The following is a 22,545-nucleotide window of genomic DNA, read 5'->3' as shown; positions in this document are numbered from 1 at the left end:
AAACACAGAGTTTGGGAGCTTTGTCACACAAACAAGTGGAAAAGATAGCGGGAAAACAAGACGTCAATTGAATTTGATTTGGTGAAAACACCGTTCTGTCTGGAACATGTGACGAGACCAATGATTAAATTATTTGTTTGGATTGAGAGAGTAGATAGTTTGTGATACTACAGAGAAAGGACATTGGCAGGGTTGTAGGTCGAGCACACAATACTACTCAGTCGTGATGTTGGTTGTGTGGCACGAGGACAAATACGAAGAAGAAAAAAAACTGCATCGTCATTAATGTGTCACGGAAGATCAACTGTGAACCAAAATCAAATGATTTCATCAGCAGTTGGATAAAGTGTGGGAATAGGACTATTTATTATTGATTCATGAAAGAAAAAAAGGGTTCCTTCAATTGGGTGAACTTTCTGATTTCCATAATGATGGATTTTGGACTCGGAGGCCTCAGGGGTGTAAAGGTTACGGAACCTGTCTGTACTATCCCAAAAGGTAAACAAATGTGCTAGCCTTGAGTAAAGTCCAATGGGGATCACACGGTGGCTGAGCAGAGGGGACTGAACCTGGCCTCAACCGAACCAACAAGAAAGACCGAACACTGCAGACTCGGAGCATCACTCTCAGGCTCTCAGGTCGAGGCTGTGATACCATGGATCTTTTCCAGAGCTGGGGGGTCGAGCTGGCGATCCATCTGCAGAGCAGATACAGCAGCTACGAGGGCTTGTTTAATCTGGCGTCCACAGTGGCCGATCTGCACACCGCGTACTTCTGGTTGTTCCCAGTGTGGTTTCACCTGCGGAGGGACACGGCGCTCAGGCTCATCTGGGTCGCTGTCATCGGCGATTGGCTCAACTTGGTGCTGAAATGGTAATCTATTCAAATGTGACAAATCCGGTCACCCAAAAAAGGAAAGGAAGGAGAATAAGTAAACATAAAGAGAAGCCGGTCGAGTTGTTTGATTTTTGGTTTCTTGGCAGGGTTCTTTCTGGGGAGAGACCCTACTGGTGGGTTCATGAGACGCAGTTCTATGGAGGAGGAGCAGTCCCTCCTCTGCAGCAGTTCCCCATCACATGTGAGACTGGACCAGGTATTTGACAGTTGAAATGAGAAGACTTGACCTACAATCTTAGGTGCACTTCCTTTAGATGAATCTCAAATGTGATAAATTGGTTATAAACTACAGAACCTTTGGCCTTTGGTGCTGATTCTGATGCTGAATTTATATTACACCTCCTGTCCAGTCATGGTTTAGTGTGTGCATTTTGATCCTGATAAAATAATAATCAGATTAATCCAGAATGAATTAGGATTAATAGAAATAATATAGCTACAGCCTAGTGGTTCATCACAATGGTAATCTATCCATCTTATTTACTCTTCATTATATCACTTCCATTTAGACTGTACTACCTTCACATTAAGCGTACTCAGTATGTCTGTTCCTGCAGGAAGTCCTTCAGGTCATGCTATGGGGGCAGCTGGCGTCTGGTTTGTGATGATAACAGCGCTACTCGCTATTGCAAGAGAGAATCGATGCCCCCCGTTACTGTACAAGTGAGTGTGTGCTCATAGAAGTCATTCCTTCTTCCGTTGTCTCGAAACCTCCTGATGCGCTCATGATCATGGTCCACTGTCAGATTCCTGCAGATCAGCCTGTGGATGCTGTTCGGCCTGGTGGAGCTGGTGGTCTGCATGTCAAGGGTCTACATGGCTGCACACTTCCCACACCAGGTTGTTGCTGGAGTCATTACAGGTTAGTCTCGTAGTTCAAGATTTGTATCTGTATATAAGAGACGGATCAATCTTGTGCATTTTCAGTGATAGAAAGTATTACATGAAATCCAATACGCTGTTATTCCAGTATAAACAAACCAATACTTTCCATATGGACTTAAAACTTAACCTGGGTCAAATCAGTGTTTGTAATGTGGATATTTTATCCTGTATATTTCAGTGAAGTTACCGGTTAGTGTTTTATTTTGGTTGTGTTTGACTGTGCCTTATTACGTATGATTTTACTAATAAAATAAAGGGTTTTTTAGGCAACTCTGCTTCATATTATATTGAATTGTATCTCTTAATTTATGAGAAAATTAATAAATACAACAAATATAATAAATACAAGACATTTTCTGATGACAGTTATGTACTTTTGCTTCAGTAAAATCTGCTATATGTTTGAATGAATTACTACTTTTACTTACAGATGAGGGGATCTGTTTTGGAGATGTGGTTTCACATTTGATTGACTCTCCTCTCTTGTGTCAGGCATTTCAGTAGCTGTGGTCGTCTCCAAGGAGAAACGGATCTACAGCGCCAGCATGAGGACATACTTCTTCACCACTCTATTCTTGACCTCCTTCGCCATCGGCTTCTACCTCTTGCTCAAATCTGTGGGCGTGGACCTGCTGTGGACCCTGGAGAAAGCCCAAAAGAGGTGCATCAGGCCCGAGTGGGTCCACATGGACAGCACGCCCTTTGCCAGCCTCCTGCGTAACATGGGCACCCTGTTCGGTCTGGGCCTGGGCCTGCACTCACCGTTTCACGCAGGAATCAAGAAAACAAGTGCTGCTTTCAAGTTAGGATGCATTATTTTGTCGTTGTTCCTGCTTCAGCTGTTAAATACATGGACATTCTCCTCTGAAAACCACGGGATTTTCTATACACTGTCCTTTGGAAAGAATGTAGCTGCACTTTTAATCCCAACCACTCTGGTGCCGTGGGCTCTCTGCAAAGTGTGCAACGGTGGGAAAGAAGAAAAGAACTTGTGAGAAGGTTTAGACGGCGTTCTGGACATTATCTCAGAGGTTATTGTGTCAGGTCTGGATTTCATCTGGAATATGTATTCAATGTTGCTCACCAGAAGTTAGATGGTAAGATGAAAACCACTTTAATGTCTGCATATGCCAGATACTTAACTCAGCTTTCCATGTGGTAGTAGAAGGTAAAGAAAAGAGCCACTCGTGTTAATAAAAAAAGACCTTTTTATCTATTGTTATGACCATCTTGACTGAGAAATGTGTTATTTTTCACCTGGAGATGTTTTTTCTTGTTTGTTTATATGTTTTACCACACACAATAAACACACAGTATGATGTAAATGTGTTATTCAAATGTAATTAAAATTTCAATAATAATTTTTTTAAAAAGAAAGAAAAAAGGTTGCTTTAAATTAAAAGAAAGAGTCGTGTTTGGTTTTTTTTAAGTGCAAGGGTTTCTCTGAATGTCTCAGCCTGAAACTGATTAATTCTCTGGAAGGAACAACTATTAAACATTAACCCGAGCATGCTCCTGTCACTCAGGCGTCCCACAGAGTGACACCACCTTTCACCACAGCTCTGAGCTTTTGAAAAACAGACGCAGAGGGTCAAGGGGCAAAGAGTGCTGCAGACAACACGTGTTGTTTTCCTTTGCATGTATGGTACTGAGATCTGAAGAGCTGCGCATTATAGATGACTCATCTCAGTGAATTGAGAAAAAAAAAACAACGTCCTAATTTTGTCCTAATTTACAAATAATAAAAATAAAACCGAGTTATTCTGAAATGATGCTGTCATGCAGCACAGCAGACAGGGTCAAGTTGAGAGCGAAAAGTGAGACCGCTCGATGACATAACAAACGTGGTTGTGAGAGAGAGATTCCCAAGTCTCCTTTTAAACCTTGTAATCTCCGTGAGGCCCTGAACCCTTTCCCTGCGCTTATCACAGCAGGCACTACAACTACGTCAAAGACATTGAGCAACAACGCCCTGTTTACGTTGGTTTACATTTATGAAAGCTCACACTGGATGTTTTTCTGTTTTTACTGACAACGCTAATCTTATCAGTGTGATTCCATCGGGGGAAAACAGCAGCCACAATAATGGCCCACGGCAGCAAAAACCTTGTTTACGAGAATTCAGTATGTGTTCAGTAACATGCTTTAATTGCATGTTGATAATCCAGATAGAGCAGTAAAATGCTACTTATGATGTATACATCAGCCACAATTATAATATAATAATATATTATTTTCTGTGCATCAAAGACTTTTGATACTTTATTCTGTTGATAAAACTTCTACACTTGTAGACTTACACGTCTTTTCACGCTACTGTAATGGCCTTTTATACACGACAGACAAACATTTAGCAAATATTGCTAATTGATATACATTTAGCCTATAAATGGATCAGATTTGCTTCAAATTATTATGGCCTTTGCACATTTACATTATGTCATTTAGCAGACGCCTTTATCCAAAGGGACTTACAATAAGGCATTTAGGTCACTCCATGTGATCCAACTTTGAGAAGTGTTTTTCATTTCTAATCTAATCAAAAGAATAGCTAGGTGTGCTCCTTTTAAATCCTCTGATATAAAGTGGATATAGAAAGGATGATAAGATAAACACTGTAAAAAAACTGTAGCACACCCCAATTTTGCAGATGACTCATTCTTGCTACTCTTTCTTTGGGTCTTTAGGGGATTGCACATTTTACAGGAATCAGAGATTTGCTTGAATCTTCATTTGTGAATTTAGTCATCCAGCTGTTTTAGATAAAGTAGTAAGTGATGCATAGATGTCACAGTGACATCTGCAGGTGAAGAGGAAACATTGCTTCCCATTGGAGCAGTGCCATAGAACTATTATTTAACTGCATGACTAAAGTCTATGAATCTGTGTTTGCGTATCTATCTATATATATAGATATATAGATATATAGACATGAATATCAGGGTTAGTGTATATATATATATATATATAGATATCTATATACTAACCCTGATATTCATGTCTATTTATATTCTATTTTACACAAATGGCAAAATATTCAAAGTATTTATCAAAAAATGTTTTATTCAACAAAGTCAATGCCTCAACATAGGTGATGCTTCGGTGACCTCAGTGAAAACCGGTAAATCTGTGGATCTATGAGCAGCTTAATCATCATATTTGTAATGCCTATACTATGCAACGTACAGACAGTGTTCAGAGAAAATCATCCAAAAAAGTAACAGTTAACATTCACTGAAACAGTGGGCATCGAACGAACATTAAAATAATTTCTTAAGAGCCATAAATGAAGCAATGTCACAAAGTTCCGAGGACAAAACGTTTAATTAAAATTAAAAAATACATTGTTGTTTATAATCCCTTTCCCCATAGAGGATATCTTTATCTTCAAATGGTTTAAAACAAGAAAAATATTTTACTATTAAAACAAAACAAAACAAAAAAAAAAAGATGAGAAATGTGTGATATCTGTGTCTATCTAATGAAGCAATGTTTTTATACAGGGGTAAATTGATTGTGTTGAAGTTGGTGAATGTCTAGTTGTAATCCTGTGGAACAGGGACAGGCTACTGTAGCTCAACAGGCATGAGGTGGATGGGGGGGAACGGGCTGTGGCAGATGTGGGGCAGGGTGAACTGACGGCTATATGATCATCAGTACAGTGCATCAGCATTACTGCTTCGAGGCCTTTTGATCTTCTCAATATTCTTCAGGATCATGTCATGTAACGTTACCTTCATTGAAAAGAAAAAAAAAAAGGGGGTTGTTACAATCATATCAAAATAGAGCAAAACTTGAATGGATAAAAATATGAAGAATAAAGACAACGTACGTATTGATTTCTGAGCTCCGAAACTATGATCTTAAGACTGATGTATTCCTTCTCGTCGATCTCAGTCACTGTGCGCCGATAGTCCTCCTAAAAACAAATCTACATGTGAAAACCGATAAAAAAAAAAACACAGCTCAGACCCACCTTAACTAATTACCATTTAGGCCTACAGAGGGCACTGTTACTCAGCCTTATGTAAAATTCAGTGTTTTTCTTATTTCTCTAAAACAATTATTTAACCATTGCTGAATTGTGTGTCCCCATTTTTATATCTATTTTCATGCTAAGATGAGTTGACGCTGTGTCTGAGAATTTCATTACAGGTCACGAGGTTGCACTGTTACGTTTATGATAATAAATAATTGTGAGTTTGTTTTATATTTGTACACTCATGACTAAACGACACAACTTTTTCAGTGTCATCAAGACTTTTTTTTCTCCCACTGCATTCTGTATTTTTCACATTTGTGTCTTAATTGTTTCTACTTACCACATGTGGATATTTTGCTATTTTAGAAACCAACTTTGCTCTTGTGATGTAGTATCTGCAAGTGGAGGCAGAAAATATGGACTCATGTAAAAGGGTAAATTACAAATCAACACATAGACCAACAGATTCAGATGCAGCTGATAAGCAATTCTAATGTAGCTCCAGCTTCACAACTTAAAAATACAGGGTAAGAAGAATTTCTAAAAAACCTTGATATCTGGTCGAGGTAAGATGCTGCCTCCCCTTCAACTGTTCTGAGTTCAGCGACCGTCTCCTCCTGGATCGACACACCGAAGTTGTTGCCATCCTCTATCCTTGGGATGAGCAGCTGAACCCACATTTTGACCTGCAGATGAAAAGAAGACGGATTAGAACTGACACTTTATCCTTAAAGCAATAAATGACTGAAATGAATGGCTGATGCAGGAGCTTTGTCCATGGTTGAAGACATTACTTACCGTGTTACATTTCTCTATGAGTGTCCTAATCTCTGGCTTGACCTTTTCAATCAGATCTACAAGGATTCCGTTGCTCTTCATCATCCCGCCAGGCATGACGAAGACCTTGGTGCCAGTCACTGGAATACGAAGACAGAGAGGTAGAAAGGAACTTAAATAAAAACATATCAGATGGCTCGACTAAGACGATAACGACAACGACAAAAAAAAAAAATAAATAAAAAAAATAAATAAAAAAATACTATATATATCGCACTTATGACTAGCACTTCATAGTTTGATTTACCTGAAGCTCTTACTTACTTCTAGCTCTTATTTGTACCCAAATGTTTAAATGCACTTATTGTAAGTCGCTTTGGATAAAAGCGTCTGCTAAATGACATGTAATGTAATGTAATGTAATGTTAACTTGGTATGCAGTCTTCAATGAAAGGGCGGATTTTAAATCCACAATTTTGATTTTGACTTTGCAATTTAATTATAATTGTGTTTGTGTATACAGTTTGCTATGTCAAGCGAACAGTTTTCCACTGCTTTACATCCATTTAACCTACATAATAGTTCAATACTCACCCGTGTCCTCCCCACCTCCATCCTCCAGTTTCCTTTTTTTGGCATTTTGCTATACAACAAATAAAAACAGTGTCAGGCACCATTTCGTACATTACAATTACAGTGTGACACATGGGGATTTAGTTAACCTTGAATGTGAAGCCTCACCGCATCTAGTCCGTCATGCAGGTTTGACAACAAGATGGGGTCCGGCACAGTCAGCTTTATCTCTGAGTGAATCTCCTTCAGCTCAACGATGTTTATGACTGGGTCCTGAAAAACGACACAAATTATATTTACATCTTCACAAATTATACTAACTTTGTGCCTTGACGGAATTAGGGTTGGGTGATGTGACGATAAGCACTATGAGACTACAGACATTTGAAAATAAAGATGTACTGAAAACTTCTCATCCATGTTTCAATGCCAAATCAGCTGCAAATGAATTTTCATTGTCAACTAATGTCTTTGGCTTCTATAAAATGACACGTTAGAGAATTCAATCCATTTTGCCCAAACCTAATCAAGATCACAGTTAATAGGGATGGTACAATACAATCTTTTGTGTAATGTGTCAGATACCGAACAAACTTGAGTATCTAACGATATTAGTTAGATACAGTCATTTTAGACCATTTATCAACTATGAAGCTGTTAACAACACATTTGTCGGTCAGTATCAGACCAATACCTAAACCAATTCCCATCCCTAACAGTTCATTTTGTCTAATCAACATTCCACTCACCTTCAGAAACTGATCAAGTTCCAGTAACTTCTTTGGGAAAAAATTTGCGACTAGATCCTCTGCCTGAGAGAGATGAAAACATTTAAAATTAACTGTTTGAATAATTACATATAATGGAGTGGACAAAACACCTTGTACAAGATAGGCGATACTTACTTCTGCAGTGATACGTTCCCTGAAAGCATCAACCTGCAAACAGATGAGATGAAAATCCAAATATCAGAGTGGCCAAAAGCATAACAAACTAAACTCGGTTAGAAGCCACTGGACCACAACCAATTTCAGGTTTAAGCATTTATTTCTATAGACGGGGTTCTCTTGAGAAACAGCTCCTATGATTTGTTTGAATTACATTATTTATTATATTTCCTCCTTATATGGTTAGTTTAATTGCACTCTTAAATGTGTGGTATACATGTGTTGTAGTTTCTAGTGTATTGTGAATTTCTCTGTGAGATGAATAAAGTATCTATCTATCTTTCTATCTAGTGTAGTTTTATAGGCACGTAAGCCATTATATATGTTGGGTTAATGAGTACACTAGTTTGTGTGTATATATCCAGGCTTCAGTAGTATATTTAAGTGTGTGTATATGGATTGACAGTTGCTATGACATTAGCTGATAAAGACGATTTTGAATATAGTACATTAACGCCGGTAGACTGAAGCTACATTGGCAGCTAAAGGCCTGCTTTTATGGCATGTGGTCAACACAAAAGTAGCAATTCCTTTAACTTGGCGTTCTGTCATATTGATTTTCCCTCATCCTCCATGTTGCTTAATGTCAGTGTGACACAGTACGTGTCGGGAGATATGACAGATAAACGGTTACAGGCGGGAAACCGGCCGGTTAGCCGCGATTAGCCGCTCACATCGTGCTACAAAATGTGGGTAACATGCTAGCGAGCGAATGAAAACAACAACACGTCGTTTAATCACAACTTGCGGTTACCGAGAACCAAGCCTTACCTTGGTTTTGATTTCATTGTCCACCTTGAGGAGTGAAGACATCGTATGTGTTTAAATAGGAAAAGGGCGATTGTACCAACAGCATTAATTTCTCCTGTAAACGTGTGGCTTGATGCTTGTCAGCCACACTTGTGTGAGCTTAGAGATGACGACGTTAACGCGCGACATGATGCGCTGTTTTCACTGCACATGCGCGACTCTCCAGCAAACGGACGTCGTCATAGTTGGTCAAAAAGTTTAGTGAAGTTGATTTCGAAAAGTTACATTTAATTTACCCAAACGTTCAAACAAACCACTTTCTTTTTTTCCTTTTTTCAATTTAGTTTAGAATGTATTAATGTTAAATTGGGAATTAGATGGAAGCCCGTCCTGCCACATAATGCATACCCAAGTAGTTAGAATTATGAGATGCTAAGTCATTACTATGAGATAATATCGCATAATTATGACATGCTATGTCATAATAATGAGGTACTATTTTGAAATTATGACTTAGTATCTCATAATTATGGGATGTTAAGTTATAGCATCCCATAATTTTGAGATACTCAGTCATAATAATGAGATGCCATCTCATAATTATGAGATATTAATTCATAATGACGATATATTGTCCCATAATAATGACACTCTTAGTCATAATTATGAGATACAAAGTCATTATGATATACTATCTCATAATTATGAGATATGAAGCATACTAGTGAGATACTAACTCTTATATCATTATTATGACATACTAAGTCATAATTATGAGATGTAAAGTCATAATAATGAGATACTAAGTCATAATAATAAGATAGATAATATCTCATAAAAATGCTTTGTTATAGATGCTATCTCATAATGATGAGATACTATCTCATCATAATGACATGGTTGGTCATAATTATAGATGCTTAGTCATAATAATGAGATAGTTTTATCTCAGTCTATCTCATTATTATGACATAGTAAGTCATAATTATGAGACACAAAGTCATAATAATAAGATACTATCTCATAGACATGCTTAGTTATGAGATACAAAGTCATAATGATGAGAAACTGTATCATAATTATGACTTACTAATATACACAATATAGTAGTGGAAACAGGCTTCCATGATATACATACACAGAGAGAGGAGGTTATTATTTTATTTTGAGAAATGTAAAGAAGTATATTGATGTAAATGGTCTGAAAGAAAACACAACACCATTCGAAATAAAAGGAAACTTTTAAAAAAAAAACATGAAAGGAAGATTGAACAACTTTTTGGAAAATATCTTTTTTTGTATCTATTGCACTTGCAATAGAATACTGTGAGCAATTTGAAATGAAACATGACACCATAAAATAACAAAAAATGTCGAAAAACTGTATGATATGATTATTAATTATATATATATTTTTTAATCTATAAAGATCATAGGACATAACAGCTAGTGTACTCCACAGGCTCCGCATTCCCAACTGCATTGTCCGGGGAAACGCAATTGTTGTACTAGTTATTTGTGTCCTCCATACTGATAGGTGGCGGTAATGAGACTTTTTCAACTTCCATTATAACTCAAGGAAGAAGAACACAGACGTCACCGTATTTTTCTAGACGCAGCTGACGATGTAAACAAGAAGAGACTGTCGAGGGCAACGGGGACCAAACAGGCCGGTGTCAACGCAAATGATCGCCATTATCTGCTCCTAGACGGCGGACATGGGGCCCCCTGTTACTATTAAAGTCAATTTCCGTGGGAATGTGAAGAGATTCCTGGCTCAGGATTTGGACAAACTGGAATGGGAATCGGTCGAAGCCTGGGTAAGCAGCTAGCTGAGCGTGTTGGCTAAACGTTGGCGCAGTTTGGCGAGAAGCAGGCCGCAGACATGGCCTAGACACGTAAACAATAGTCCACCTGAAGGACACGCGACACCGTTGGCGACAAAACGTGGACATTAAAATCGATTTGTACCAAAGTTTTGTGAAGAGGTCACGTATTATGAAAGGAGGTTGAAATGTGTTCAGGCTGCTTGAGCTGATCAGCGTCTATGAGGAAGCTGTGGTTGTGTTTGTCACTGTGCCATCTTTGATGTGTTCGTAACACGTACCGTCAAATCTACATTTCAGATTAAAGCATCTTTTGGGATCAGCCACTTTCAAGTGAAATATTTTGACGAGGACAACGAAGAGGTGAGATGGTGGATACATGTGCTGTCCCGGTCACTACAGGATTGTTACGATGTCTTGTTCTTTGTATGTGGACTCATCCTGATCTCATTTATTTCATCTTTCAGATATGCATCAACAGTCAAGGTGAGGTATTTTTTTTCCATTAAATTCCACCTCAAACATAGAATTTAAGTTATGAAAACACGCTGTAGTTTGTCATGTAATAAAAAGTTATACAACCATTATACAATTTGTTCCATTGGAACCAAAGTAGTCGTCTTTATTATGGATCTATTGGTTTAGCATCTTGGATGAGGGAATTAACCTCTTTTTCTTAGTTTTAAATGAAGGTTAACTCAATATTGTTGGGCATCGTTTGATCTAAACAACATTTTTAAAGATGTTACCTTTGGTTCTGGGGAAATGGCAAAGGGTTTTCCCCCATTTGTTTTATAATGTTCTCAATTATTACATTAGCCAAGATTATATTCACAATATTAAGTGATATTGTTTTGTGGCTTGTAATTAATCAATTCTAGTCATTTGTTAAGCAAAAGTCCCTGTAACCTCATATATATGCTTGTAACTGTTAGAAAATGTTCTTATTAATTGACTGTGTATATGGTACAAGTTTACACAAATATGTGTAAACTTGTGTAAACATATATGCAAGATACACTTCAAATACATGGTTATAACTGTATTTCCATAAATTAACTTACTGTTGATTTTATTTTATTCCAGATGAATATGAAGAAGCCATCAAGGTACTGCAGCAACATGAAGACATGTTTAAATTTACCAGCACCAAAGTCCTATTATTACATTATTATTACATGTCATTTAGCAGACGCTTTTATCCAAAGCGACTTACAATGGAATTGAGTACAATCAGCCAGGGGTGGAGTGGAACTTGCGACCATGATGTCTTTTGCACACAGGGTACCGGTCTTAACCACTGAGCCACTCCACCACTCTTAGTGAACAAGGAACGAGGACAGAGATCACATTCCTATATACAGTTTTAATAGAAATTGTCGTGTCAGTCAAATTCATACTTCATTCATTCAATCCATAATCTAGTGGCCACACGTTTTCTCAGCAGTTGTACAGAATAGACCAAAGAAGATAAAAAAGATATTGAAATGATAAATGTGGCAAAACCACCCTCTGTTAATGTATTGTATTTTTTTGAATTGCAAGTATGTGATAGCTACGTAAAACATTCCACTGTGAGTCACACGTGCTTGGGTTATTTGCATGTGTCATTCTCCTGAGGTGTGTATTGTTTCTTCTACACAGAGTGCAGAGAAGCAGGGGAACCAGTTGCACATGAATGTGTACAAGATGAAAGGGCAGGCCTGCGGAGGCCCACTGAAGACGGAGGTGAAGGAGCTGAAAGGAGACCTCCGGCCTGCTCCCCCTTACCCCTCCAGGGTCAAGACTGTTGACAAGGGCACACAGGTCACCCCGGAGAGAGAAGCTGTAAGGATGGAAATTAATTCTCCTCCCCTACATATCCTAACTAACATCAATCATCATTCAATGTAGTTGTTTTTAATGTCTCATATTACTTTTTTGTACATTGCCTATACATTTTAAATTTTACACAGTTTGTGGGAGTCACAATACTTGGATTAAAATGGATTAAATGTCCATTGTGTAATAATTTGTGACATCTAATGGTGAGAGTGCAGATTTCACCCAATCAAGGACTCCACTCACCCCTCCCTTTCCCAAATGTGTCAGGGAACTGCGGCAGACTTTGCACTCTAGAAAGGATATTAACGGGTCTTTCAAACCTCCGTCCACCCTCTCTGCTGTTTACTCTTCCTCCTTTGTTTGTTTATGTATCAAGTTTATGTGGGAGGAGTCCTTCTTCATTTGCGTCTGTCCATTTGGGCTTCTGTCAAAACAGCACGACACACAAGATGGCAAAGTACCGATAAAAAGCTTGTTGTTAGGCTATGAAGACCAAACTATTTTTATTTTAAAGTGATTATATACTGTAGTATATTAAATATGCTACCAATAAATCCCTCAAATTGTTACACCCTTGACTTTTTAAATACAAGTTTAAATGATTTATATAATCTGATTTTACTGTTGTTTGTACAGGTGACAGTAAAGGACAACAAGGGGAACAAACCTGAAGATGAGCCCCCTCCCATGTGGTTTAGATCATACATGGAAAGGGTAAACATTAATGACATATATTTATAACATTTTTTACTTTCTTGTTGTGTAACATCAAACTGATTTTTTTTTCTCAATAGTTTAAAGACGAGGTGGTGAAAGAGGTAGTCGAAAGGATGTGCAGCGACTTCTCTGGCCAGTGTTGCACCCACAAATCCTCTGATAGGCCCCATGAGACTATTGAGGCTAGTGGTGGACCTGTAGGGCCCAGGCCGGGCCCCTCGACCTCGAATAGCTCCCTTGGCTACACCCCAAACTGCAGCAGTTGCAACAAACTCACCTCTGAGGGGGCTTACAAGTGCAGGTAGGCAGGGAAGATATTTTAGTGTTGCTTTAGTTGGTGACAAAAGTGATGCTTTGTCATATTTGTACTTTTATTGATCCTTCAGACCTTTGTACCTTTATGGGTTTGTTGCTCATCTTATGACATGCATTTTCTACCCTCTTTTCTAGTGTCTGTCCATCCTGCATCCTGTGTGAAATGTGCCGACACAGCCACGACCCTAGCCACAACCTTGTAAGAACCAAGACACCTCTTTCCATCCCTGAGCACGGAATGTCAGGAGAGTTGAGGTAAACTTCCAAGACTGAGCATGAATCCTGCCTACTTTTAGAAACAGTCTTTTATTTTTTCTAACAGCAGTGCCGTTGTCCTTTGCTATCACCTCTGTATTCTAAGTTAACATAGTCTATAATTGGGAAGACGTGAGTAAAATCAAATGCAATGCAGGACTGCAAAAAACCTTTAGCTGCTAGATTACGTTCATTCATAAATGATGTGTGTGGATGTGTTTTGTGCGTGGAAGATACAACTTTCGATAGTCAACAAATAGGTGTTCCTGATGACATTTCAAACCAGGTTCCCAAGGCGAGGAGACAGGACAGTGCGCAAGGCCGAGCGACAGCGCCTCAAAGCAGAAAGGAGGCAGCTAAGAGCTGAAGTCAAGGAAATCAAGAAGAAACTGAGACTGGAGAAGAGGGGGCTGCAGTGGAGTGGACCCTCTACCTCAGGCAGAGCCAACCTGACAAACATGGCCTCAGCGTCCACCCAGGTCCCAGCCCTGCCCCCACATGCTGACTCAGAAACAGCCTCAGGTCCAGCCCCAGCCCATGGTCCCATCCCTGCCCCGGTCCCTGATCCCCAGGCCTCCAGTCCAGAGTAAGCGCCACCTCCGGAGGGCGTCCGACAGTGCTGGGTACCTCAAACCCAGCATGGATGCAAAAAATCTTTTTTTCCAAGAAAAGAAATCAAAATATGCCATCTTTGTAATCTAGTCTGTATAAGTGTTTCGCTGGCTGCTCTGGGGTGTTGGAAAATGTTGGAACTACCTCAATGTGAAAACTGCTGCTGCTGCTTCATAGATTTTCTAAGAAAAATGCTTTTGAGCTGCAAAAAAAAAAAAAAAATCTGGGGTCCTGCTTTTTTGATTCGTAGAGAACAAAAGAGATGGGTATTATAAGAAACCAGGGCTATTTTCAACAATGCTCTGTACACTTGAAACTAGGGGTCCCGAGGTCTCGCACTCGTCCTTGGTGCCCACTATGGCTGCCTTGTTTCTGGATGAAAATCTGCCTGACGGCACCCGTCTGGAGCCTGGTACCAAGTTCATCAAATACTGGAAGATGAGGAACTCGGGCACTATCAGCTGGACCTCAGAGACTAAGGTATCCCTCCCACCCACCGAGGGGACAGGCCTCACTCTCTCTTTGCCCCTTGCTTCACCTCCTCTCTGAGTCTTCACTTAGCCTCTTAACCTCTTCTTTTCCACTAACACCAGCTCAGATTTGATACAGCTAATTCTCATTTGATTTATTTACATTAAGTTGAGCGTGTGATTTCAAGTCAGTTTTTTTCAGTCATTGTGTGTGTATGTGCGTGTGTGAGCGATGGTGTGTGTGTGTGTGTGTGTGTCTTCATTTGACTTGACATATTTTTTGTTGCGTGATTTTGGTTGCATGCTGTTGTCTTTGTGTGTTTTTTCGCATGTGTATTTCTATTTTTGTGTTTTTGTGTATGTATGTGCGTGCACCCAGCTAGTGTTCATGTGGGGAAACCTCGGCCTGGCGTCGGAGAAGAAGCGGGAGGTGCCGGTCCCCTTGCTGCTCCCCGGACAAGTGGGAGTAGTCAGTGTGGCCTTTGTCGCGCCTGTGATGGAGGGGACCTACACCTCCCACTGGCGGCTGGCACACTGCGGGTGCCAGTTTGGCCCGCGTGTGTGGTGCAGCATCGTGGTTGATCCTGGAAATAGCCGCACCATGGTCGAGCAACCGAGGAAAAAACTGGCAAGTCTGCTAACTAATGAGAACCTAGCTGTGTCCCAATTTAGGAGAATCGTCCTTTTGGAGGATGCAGTGTTAGAAGACGGTGTAGACCATGAAGACAGCACTTAAATGAGAGATATCGTGGTCAACCGATTCATGTCAGCTTACTGTTCAACCATATTTTCTCTTCGAAAGACGAGCAGTGAATGGATAGGTTGGCCTGAGAGGACTTTATCTAGGAGTCTTTGAAATGATCTGATGCAGTCGCTCTTCAAGTGCAGCCTCTGAAGGATGTAGCCTCTGAATTGGGACACAGATCCAACTTTTTACAAAACGTTTTTACATTAAAAACATGTTCCAATTAGTGATGAACAGAAAACTAAGCATCAACAGCATATGTTGTGTCATTGACACATTTTTTGAATCATATTTATCGACTTGTCCTCTATGACATTATGAGAATTGAGAATTTTTGTACTGCTGGACCAATATATATAATGACATAGTTGTAATGACAGTTAATTGTTAGTATCAGGTGGTCTGAATTATTTGAAAAGATCAACACAGCAATATTTGGCATTTGTGTCCAGTTTTCAGGGTAAAAATGTAAAAAACGAATTGATGATTGTGACATAAAGTCCAGGATGATGGTGACACAACTCTTGCTCTGTGTTGAAAGCCTGTCTCTGTTCACCTGGTCACTTAAGGGTGAAAAGTAGTAGAATGTGAGCACACGTGTTCACTTTTACAGTCAACAGAATGCTAAGGGTAATATTTTAAACTGAGAAAGGTGATGATTATAACTGAGGCAGCCGTGATGATGATGATGATAATAATGCCATTCTTGTCTGTGCTTTAAAAGGAGGAGGTAAGGCTGGTGGAGAAAGAGAGGGAGCTCAGGTCTGTAGACATCAGCCATGACGACTACTACTTCCCCTCAGTCGACCTGCTGACTGCACAGGTACAGTACACACACTCGTGTCTCTGTGGTTCATCGAGCAGAAACCGTGCCTTTTTCGTACCGCTCCAACTTCAACTTGCACTTAGGCTAATCAAATTCTTGCCGTGTCTGCTCTTTTTTTTTTCTCCAGGATCTACTGTCGTTTGAGTTGTTGGATATAAATATAGTGCAAGAGCTGGAGAAAGTCCCTAACAACACTCCTGTTGGTAAGCAACACACGGTGCATTTAACACCACTTTCGTTTACAGTATAACCTCCTGTTTTCTAAATGGTCTTTTCCTGACAATTGACTCCACACTCATGAAGTGACTGTGTGGTGTTTGCAGATTTGACACCCTGTATATCCCCTCTGCCCCACGATCCACCCACATGGGAGAAGACCATCACTTTACCAACAAAAGAAGGCACAGAGGTCACAGGTAGGGTTGAGAGAAAAAAAAAACTTGATTGTAATTCTTTCTGAAGTGATAATGAATCATTATGTTAAAATCAATGCTTGAATATGTCTCTGCTGTCTGAATATATTTTCCTTTGCTCACTCACGCTGTCGCCAGGAATCGTCTCAGAGACTAACAATACAAAGTTAAATAAGTTATTTAGAGGACCGTGTTTAATCATCAAATTGTGGCTCTCTGAATCGTGATTGAATCAAATAGCTGGATATCCAAAGTAAAAAAAAATGGCTCTTTCAGCAGAGGGAGAACGTATCAGTAATAGTATGTAACAACTCAAGCTTGTTGTATGTTGATCAGGAGTGAAACAGAGACAGCAGAAGGACTTATCAGAGCCGATGACTCAGGAGGAAGAAAGAGAAGAGGAGATCAGTGGAGCCCAGTTCCTGTTTGAGACGGTCATTCGCTCCCTCACCTTGGAGGAAGCCCCCGACCACAGACCTCTGCGCAGAGCTCATCACAGCAATCACAAACCACAGAGTAAGGAGCCGTAGTCTACATGTCAATGTGTCCTTGGGCACGACACTTGCCCCCACGCTGCTCCTGACAGCTGCTCCGGCAGTGTGTGAATGAGCGTGAAAGTGTTAGGAAAGCTTAAAAAAAAAAACTCAACACCTTTTGTGAAATATTTCAGCTGTTTTCCGTGGGCCAAGCATTTGCATTGAGAGAGAGGTGGAAGCTGAGAAAACGGGAGGGAAGCAAGAAGCAAACGAGGAGATCTGTGCCGTCACACTCGAGAGTTCAGCTCACAACGCAAGTCTCAACCAGATCGGCCAAGAGGTGGAGACAGGCCAAGGTCAGAGAATTTTTTATTTGATTTGTGCTCACAGTTTAGTGTCTCTTCTTTTGCAATACTTCATTAATAGAGCCTCACCTGCAATATTTCAATACTCACTCTTGTTCTTTCTCATTACTTCTAAGCTCTTCTCCAAGAACCGGTGACTGAAGACATGTATATCAGCTCACATGATAAGGAGGATGAAGAAGCTATGGTTTTGGATGACATTAAGGTTACACAAGAAGAGAGAGAGGAGGGAAGAACCAAAGGAGAAGACTGGGATGAGGTGAGGAGGCAACTTTCTTACAAAGCAGCTCATGAATTATTTAGGGAGAGGAAAATGCCTATAGTCCTCAGGTTTATTCTTGTCTGCTGGTCTATTTCTAAGAATGCTTCCTCTATTTGAAGTATTTATAGTAGTTGTTTCTTAGGTAATACTGTTGTGTAATGAAGTCTATAAATGCCACCGTCTTGTCTCGTGTTTTCAGGTCAGCAGCCAGACCTCCTCAGTCTCCTCCTGCGACGACTACATCATCGTCCTTCCTGACTGCTTTGACACGAGCCGTCCTCTGGGGGAGTCCATGTACAGCTCTGCTATGTCTCAGCCTGACACCGCCGCCGTGGACGCAGCTGCAGCAGTGACGTCAGCCAGTCCTGACGTACAGGAGGAGGGAGAAGAGGACTCGGACTCCGAGTCGGGCAGGACGGCTCTGCCGAGAGAGACACAGGAGAGGATGGAGGTGGTTGCTCCTGAGGATTCAGCGGTTCCACCCATCCCACCCGTCCACAGCAGCGTGAACCAGATGCTGTGTGCATCGCAAACTCTGGACGCCGTGACGCTCACCCCCGAAGTGGTGACACCGCCGATCCTTCTTGACCCCCTGCTGTCCCCACCAGCCCTCTACTCACCCAGGTTGACAAGCCTGTCACTAATTAAAATGAGATCTAGTTTTTATTTGTTTATTTCATTTAGTTCTCTATGTCGTCTTAATATAGGCTGATATGTTTATGTTTACTTGCTGTATGTTTCAGGTCGGAGGCACTGTACTTGGCTGAGGACCCCAGTCCTCCAGTCTGTGAACCACATGAGCCTCACCAACCAAGGGTCCATCTAAACGGTGAGTCGTGGCAAAAGAGGAAATACATGGCGTGCTCTGTTTTGGAGAGAGGAAGTCGGAGTGCACGCATGCTTTCAGGATTTGTTGCTTCAGCAGAAGGCTCTATAATTATGTGTGTGTGCGTGTGTGTGCGTGTGTGTGTGTTTGCGTGTGTGTCGTGATTTCCTTTTCTGTTCTGCAGTGTCATCCGGTCTGTCCAGATCAGCAGGCTCAGCATCCAGTGCCTTTGAGACATACAACCCCAGACCCAGCAACGCACTGCAGCCAAGGTGAAGGAAACTCCTGTAATTTATATCGTATTTTGTGAAACTACTTACGGGTGATATTTGTGAAAATACCTACAACAGTGACTTGTGTAGGGTGTGCTTTCCAAAAATGATCTAAACATTGAAATATGGGCCTGCACCTGGCATCACACTGGGTTCTCGCATTACACAAATATGACCCACCATCTGCTTTATTTTTATAAACATTAAACCCGTTTGATTACTTTTTGCACGTCACTAACAACTGGAGATTGAAAGTGCAAGTGTTCCTGCTCCGAGAATTATCACATGATGAGAGGAGACAACAAGGCGACCATGATGGGATGTAAAAACATTATGTCCGTTAAATATCCACTGACAAAGTGTGAGGGACAGAAGAGCCCCTTTTCCACTGCAGGAACCCAGGATTTTGAAAAACCTTGGTGCATTTCCACCAAAATTCCCCGGGGGAAAAGCGTTCCCTCGACACCATTCAGACCCCTCGAGTCACTCTTTTTCAAAAAAGCAGCTCGTGCCAAATCTAGCAACCTTTTCTGGTGTTATTAGAGACTTTTAGACACACTGACGGCAAAGCACGTATCGTTCTAAAGGTCTTTGCACACGGGACGGGATGAAAGCTATGATAGTTGGGGTGTCCAAAACCAAAATATCAACATTATATGGCCTGCAAAGGAAAATTTTAATTGTTAATATACTGTACCATGCTTATCAGTGAAGCAATTGTGTGTTTCCTTAAGCTTTGATGACATTTCATGGTAATTTTATGACCTAATATAATAAATGTCTTGCATACAGCACCTTTAACAAAGTAACCTCAAGCAGCCAAATGAGACGTGTTTCTGTTCAGTCTATTGTGACAATGATCCCTCATTGTCACAATGGGAACACGCTGTTCTGTCATAAGGTTATGTAACTGTGTCTGTGTGTAACCACATCTCTGTTTTTGTTTCAGGGGCCAAGGAGGCATCACAGAGGGATTTGTCAAGGGGGCTCTTTCTGTGGCAGCATCTGCCTATAAGGCTCTTTTCACTGGACCAAACTGTCAAATACAGGTACACTACACTGCAGTGTGTATGTCTACATTATAAAAAAAAAAAAGAAATGAGGAAAAACCAGAAAGAAAAGAGTAAAATAAAGATAAGTCAATATATGCATTAAACGTTTTAGCTGCATATAATAATGGATGTAGTCTTCTGGTTTTAAAAGTGAAGCCAAGGAAGTAGGATTGAAGTAGCAGTATGTTGAAATATGGGAAAATCCTCACTTGATTTATGTTAATAAACTTTTTTCTTAGGAGTTGATGTCTCAATCGCGAGTTTGGGTATGTAGTATGTTCCTAATTAGAGGACGATATATGATAAAGCATGACTTGTGCTGTCCAATTCGTGTCTGGTTGCGAATTTATAATTTCAAAAGGTGACATGGAATTGATTCGCAAATCTCCAGGCTTTGCAACCAGAACACCACGTCCATGTTTATGTACGGCCTCTGATCAAACCGTCAGACCAGCTGTATCTTGACAATCCTAGCCACAGCGATGTTCACTTCGTCCCCCTGTACATGTACCCTCACGCCTGCCACTCTCTCGCCCCTTTCATCCCCTCTCCTAAATGTTTTTGTTCATGCCCCCAGCGAGGCATCGACCCAGCCACCAGACAGGACCCCTCATTGATGGCAATGCTGTTGGAGATGGGCTTCAGAGACCAACGGCTCAACCAGCGGCTGCTGAGGAAGCACAGCTACAGCCTGCTGCACACTGTCAACGAGCTGGTGCAGATGGCCGAGGAAGGTCAGAATGGAGCCGCCAATGCTCTGCAATGAGGGAGGTGGGGGACGCTGTGACAAAACTACTGTGAGGTTGTCGAGAAACGGAGACATCGGAGGCATTTTATTGGACTTTTAAACACCAGACGGACCTGGTAATTGCTTACGCTTTCCACGTGTCTGGAGTTATTTTGAGTTATTAAAGAAGAGGCAAAGAAAAGCTATTTATGATTCGTGCATCCAATTGATCTTATCAAAGGGTGGAGAGTTTATTTAGACCAATAGTCAAGAATGTTATTTGAAATGTAAAAGGAAAAAAAAAAACTGAAATAGAAGCACTTATTTCGTATTCACTGCTGTTTAGAAACGAAACAAGCATTCATGAATGGCTTCTCCTTCCTTTGCCTATAAATTAGCTTCGAGATTTTGACCAAATGAATCTCATATATACACATGATTATCTATACACACACGTACGCACACACAAACCTGTAAATTGTTATGGATAGTGGTTAATGTTTGCCATGCCTTGTTTACCTGGGCCACAGAGCTTTATTGTGTTGGTCATAAGGATCTAGAAGATGTAGTTTTGTCAGGATTAAAACAAACAAAAAAATAAAGTGTGTAATTCAGCTTCTTCATCTTAGTGTTTGTATGGCTGTTGTAGCTGCTTCCTCCGCGCTGCTTCCTTGTCAGGGTTTGGCTAGAGTCTCCTCGAAAATAGAGCAGTAAAAGTGAATATTGTTGAATGTCATAAAGAGGTAGAAAAGCCAGCTGTTGTTTAAGGCGATGTTACTGAAGCTACATTTATATTGTGGGTGTTGAGGGGCCAGCGGTGCAGTGGCAGGAAACAACAAACAAACACACACACACACATTTCTGACTCTCTTATCTCGATTAATGTCACGAAAATCTGCCTAAACAATGCAATCTTTTTTCTGTATCAGAGTACTGTTATTTTAGACGTTGACATGTGGAATGTAACTGTCCGGACGGATCACTGTTTGGGCTCCGATGTTTTCTACCGCTTTTTAGGAGACACCTGCATGACAGGTAGAGGCTTTAAAGATGATTCGTGTCCTTGTGTCTTAGCACAGTCACAGTTGAAGACGTCTGCTTCGTGTAAATCGTTTGACACCCCCCACTCCCCCTTTCCCCCCGCCTGCATTTTCCACGCGTCATCTTTCCAGAACCAACCGATATAACCAACACTAATCCAAGCCTAGATGTCTCTAACAACACATTCCATAATCCCGTGGTGGAACCAAGTATACCTTGTTTCGTTTAAAAAAATTGCCTTTTTGTGAAATTGAAATAAGCATATGATGGTTTGACATTGTTTGATGAGTGTGTGTCGATTTAAGTTTATGTCAGTTGCTGTTAGGTTGAATTGTTTCCGCGTGTGTGTGTGTGTGTGCGGTTAAGGATTTTTGAACCATGTCTTTCTTATGTTGATGATTTTACCGTGATTTAAAGAATCTGAGAAATTCTGAATCTATCATCTATGCTATTCTTCAGAGTGTATATCTTCAAAAAAAAAAAAACCTCTACTGTCAATCTGCCAATAAAATATTTGCACATCTCCCTGTCTAATGGTCGTTATGTCACACTCTGTACATATATGTTTATGTTCCATACAGGACATTGTGTATTTAATGGCATGTGTTAATGTGCAGGCTGGATTACTGAGCGGGCAACAACCACCACAACCACCAGGCTCAAGGTTCAGTTTGTGCCAGCTGTTATTGAGAATTTCATTCATCTTATAT

The 22,545-nt window shown here is 40.5% G+C and overlaps 3 protein-coding genes across 3 annotated transcripts; 2 read left to right on the top strand and 1 right to left on the bottom strand.

Moving 5' to 3' along the window:
• Window positions 1-21: 21 nt before the first annotated feature.
• g6pc1a.1 (glucose-6-phosphatase catalytic subunit 1a, tandem duplicate 1) lies at window positions 22-3,107 on the top strand. Its single transcript, XM_058620404.1, has 5 exons — window positions 22-873; window positions 984-1,093; window positions 1,455-1,560; window positions 1,644-1,759; window positions 2,275-3,107. The coding sequence occupies exons 1-5, from the start codon at window positions 656-658 to the stop codon at window positions 2,775-2,777; spliced, it is 1,053 nt and encodes a 350-aa protein (XP_058476387.1). The 5' UTR covers window positions 22-655; the 3' UTR covers window positions 2,778-3,107.
• Window positions 3,108-4,825: 1,718 nt separating this feature from the next.
• psme3 (proteasome activator subunit 3) lies at window positions 4,826-8,992 on the bottom strand. Its single transcript, XM_058620405.1, has 10 exons — window positions 8,833-8,992; window positions 8,020-8,052; window positions 7,864-7,926; window positions 7,283-7,387; window positions 7,136-7,184; window positions 6,563-6,681; window positions 6,314-6,450; window positions 6,105-6,159; window positions 5,615-5,701; window positions 4,826-5,516 (listed from the first exon to the last, which is right to left on the bottom strand). Exons 1-10 carry the CDS (start codon window positions 8,872-8,874, stop codon window positions 5,436-5,438), a joined length of 771 nt encoding a protein of 256 aa, XP_058476388.1. The 5' UTR covers window positions 8,875-8,992; the 3' UTR covers window positions 4,826-5,435.
• Window positions 8,993-10,331: 1,339 nt separating this feature from the next.
• Window positions 10,332-22,358, top strand: nbr1a (NBR1 autophagy cargo receptor a). The gene is made up of 22 exons (XM_058621081.1): window positions 10,332-10,631; window positions 10,938-11,000; window positions 11,105-11,123; window positions 11,724-11,746; window positions 12,282-12,464; window positions 13,098-13,175; window positions 13,256-13,479; window positions 13,629-13,748; window positions 14,035-14,334; window positions 14,681-14,840; window positions 15,210-15,458; window positions 16,300-16,398; window positions 16,529-16,604; window positions 16,725-16,817; window positions 17,151-17,330; window positions 17,485-17,646; window positions 17,772-17,914; window positions 18,117-18,541; window positions 18,661-18,746; window positions 18,928-19,015; window positions 19,965-20,064; window positions 20,645-22,358. The coding sequence occupies exons 1-22, from the start codon at window positions 10,530-10,532 to the stop codon at window positions 20,831-20,833; spliced, it is 3,162 nt and encodes a 1,053-aa protein (XP_058477064.1). The 5' UTR covers window positions 10,332-10,529; the 3' UTR covers window positions 20,834-22,358.
• The last annotated feature ends 187 nt before the right edge of the window (window positions 22,359-22,545 follow it).

This window comes from Solea solea, chromosome 21, assembly GCF_958295425.1.
Source record: "Solea solea chromosome 21, fSolSol10.1, whole genome shotgun sequence".
In the NCBI taxonomy this organism is placed as follows: domain Eukaryota; kingdom Metazoa; phylum Chordata; class Actinopteri; order Pleuronectiformes; family Soleidae; genus Solea; species Solea solea.
The sequence above is the reverse complement of the archived record's forward strand: the minus strand, read 5'-3'. Positions and strand labels throughout refer to the sequence as shown.

Coding starts and splice junctions, on each gene's coding strand:
- g6pc1a.1 (XM_058620404.1), top strand. CDS start 656: ATGGATCTTTTCCAGAGCTGGGGGGTCGAGCTGGCGATCCATCTGCAG. Junction 874..983: donor CTCAACTTGGTGCTGAAATG/GTAATCTATTCA, acceptor GTTTCTTGGCAG/GGTTCTTTCTGGGGAGAGAC. Junction 1,561..1,643: donor TGCCCCCCGTTACTGTACAA/GTGAGTGTGTGC, acceptor GTCCACTGTCAG/ATTCCTGCAGATCAGCCTGT.
- psme3 (XM_058620405.1), bottom strand. CDS start 8,874: ATGTCTTCACTCCTCAAGGTGGACAATGAAATCAAAACCAAG. Junction 6,682..7,135: donor TGGAGGTGGGGAGGACACGG/GTGAGTATTGAA, acceptor TTCGTATTCCAG/TGACTGGCACCAAGGTCTTC. Junction 5,702..6,104: donor TAGCAAAATATCCACATGTG/GTAAGTAGAAAC, acceptor ATTTGTTTTTAG/GAGGACTATCGGCGCACAGT.
- nbr1a (XM_058621081.1), top strand. CDS start 10,530: ATGGGGCCCCCTGTTACTATTAAAGTCAATTTCCGTGGGAATGTGAAG. Junction 10,632..10,937: donor GGGAATCGGTCGAAGCCTGG/GTAAGCAGCTAG, acceptor TCTACATTTCAG/ATTAAAGCATCTTTTGGGAT. Junction 17,331..17,484: donor CAGCAATCACAAACCACAGA/GTAAGGAGCCGT, acceptor GAAATATTTCAG/CTGTTTTCCGTGGGCCAAGC.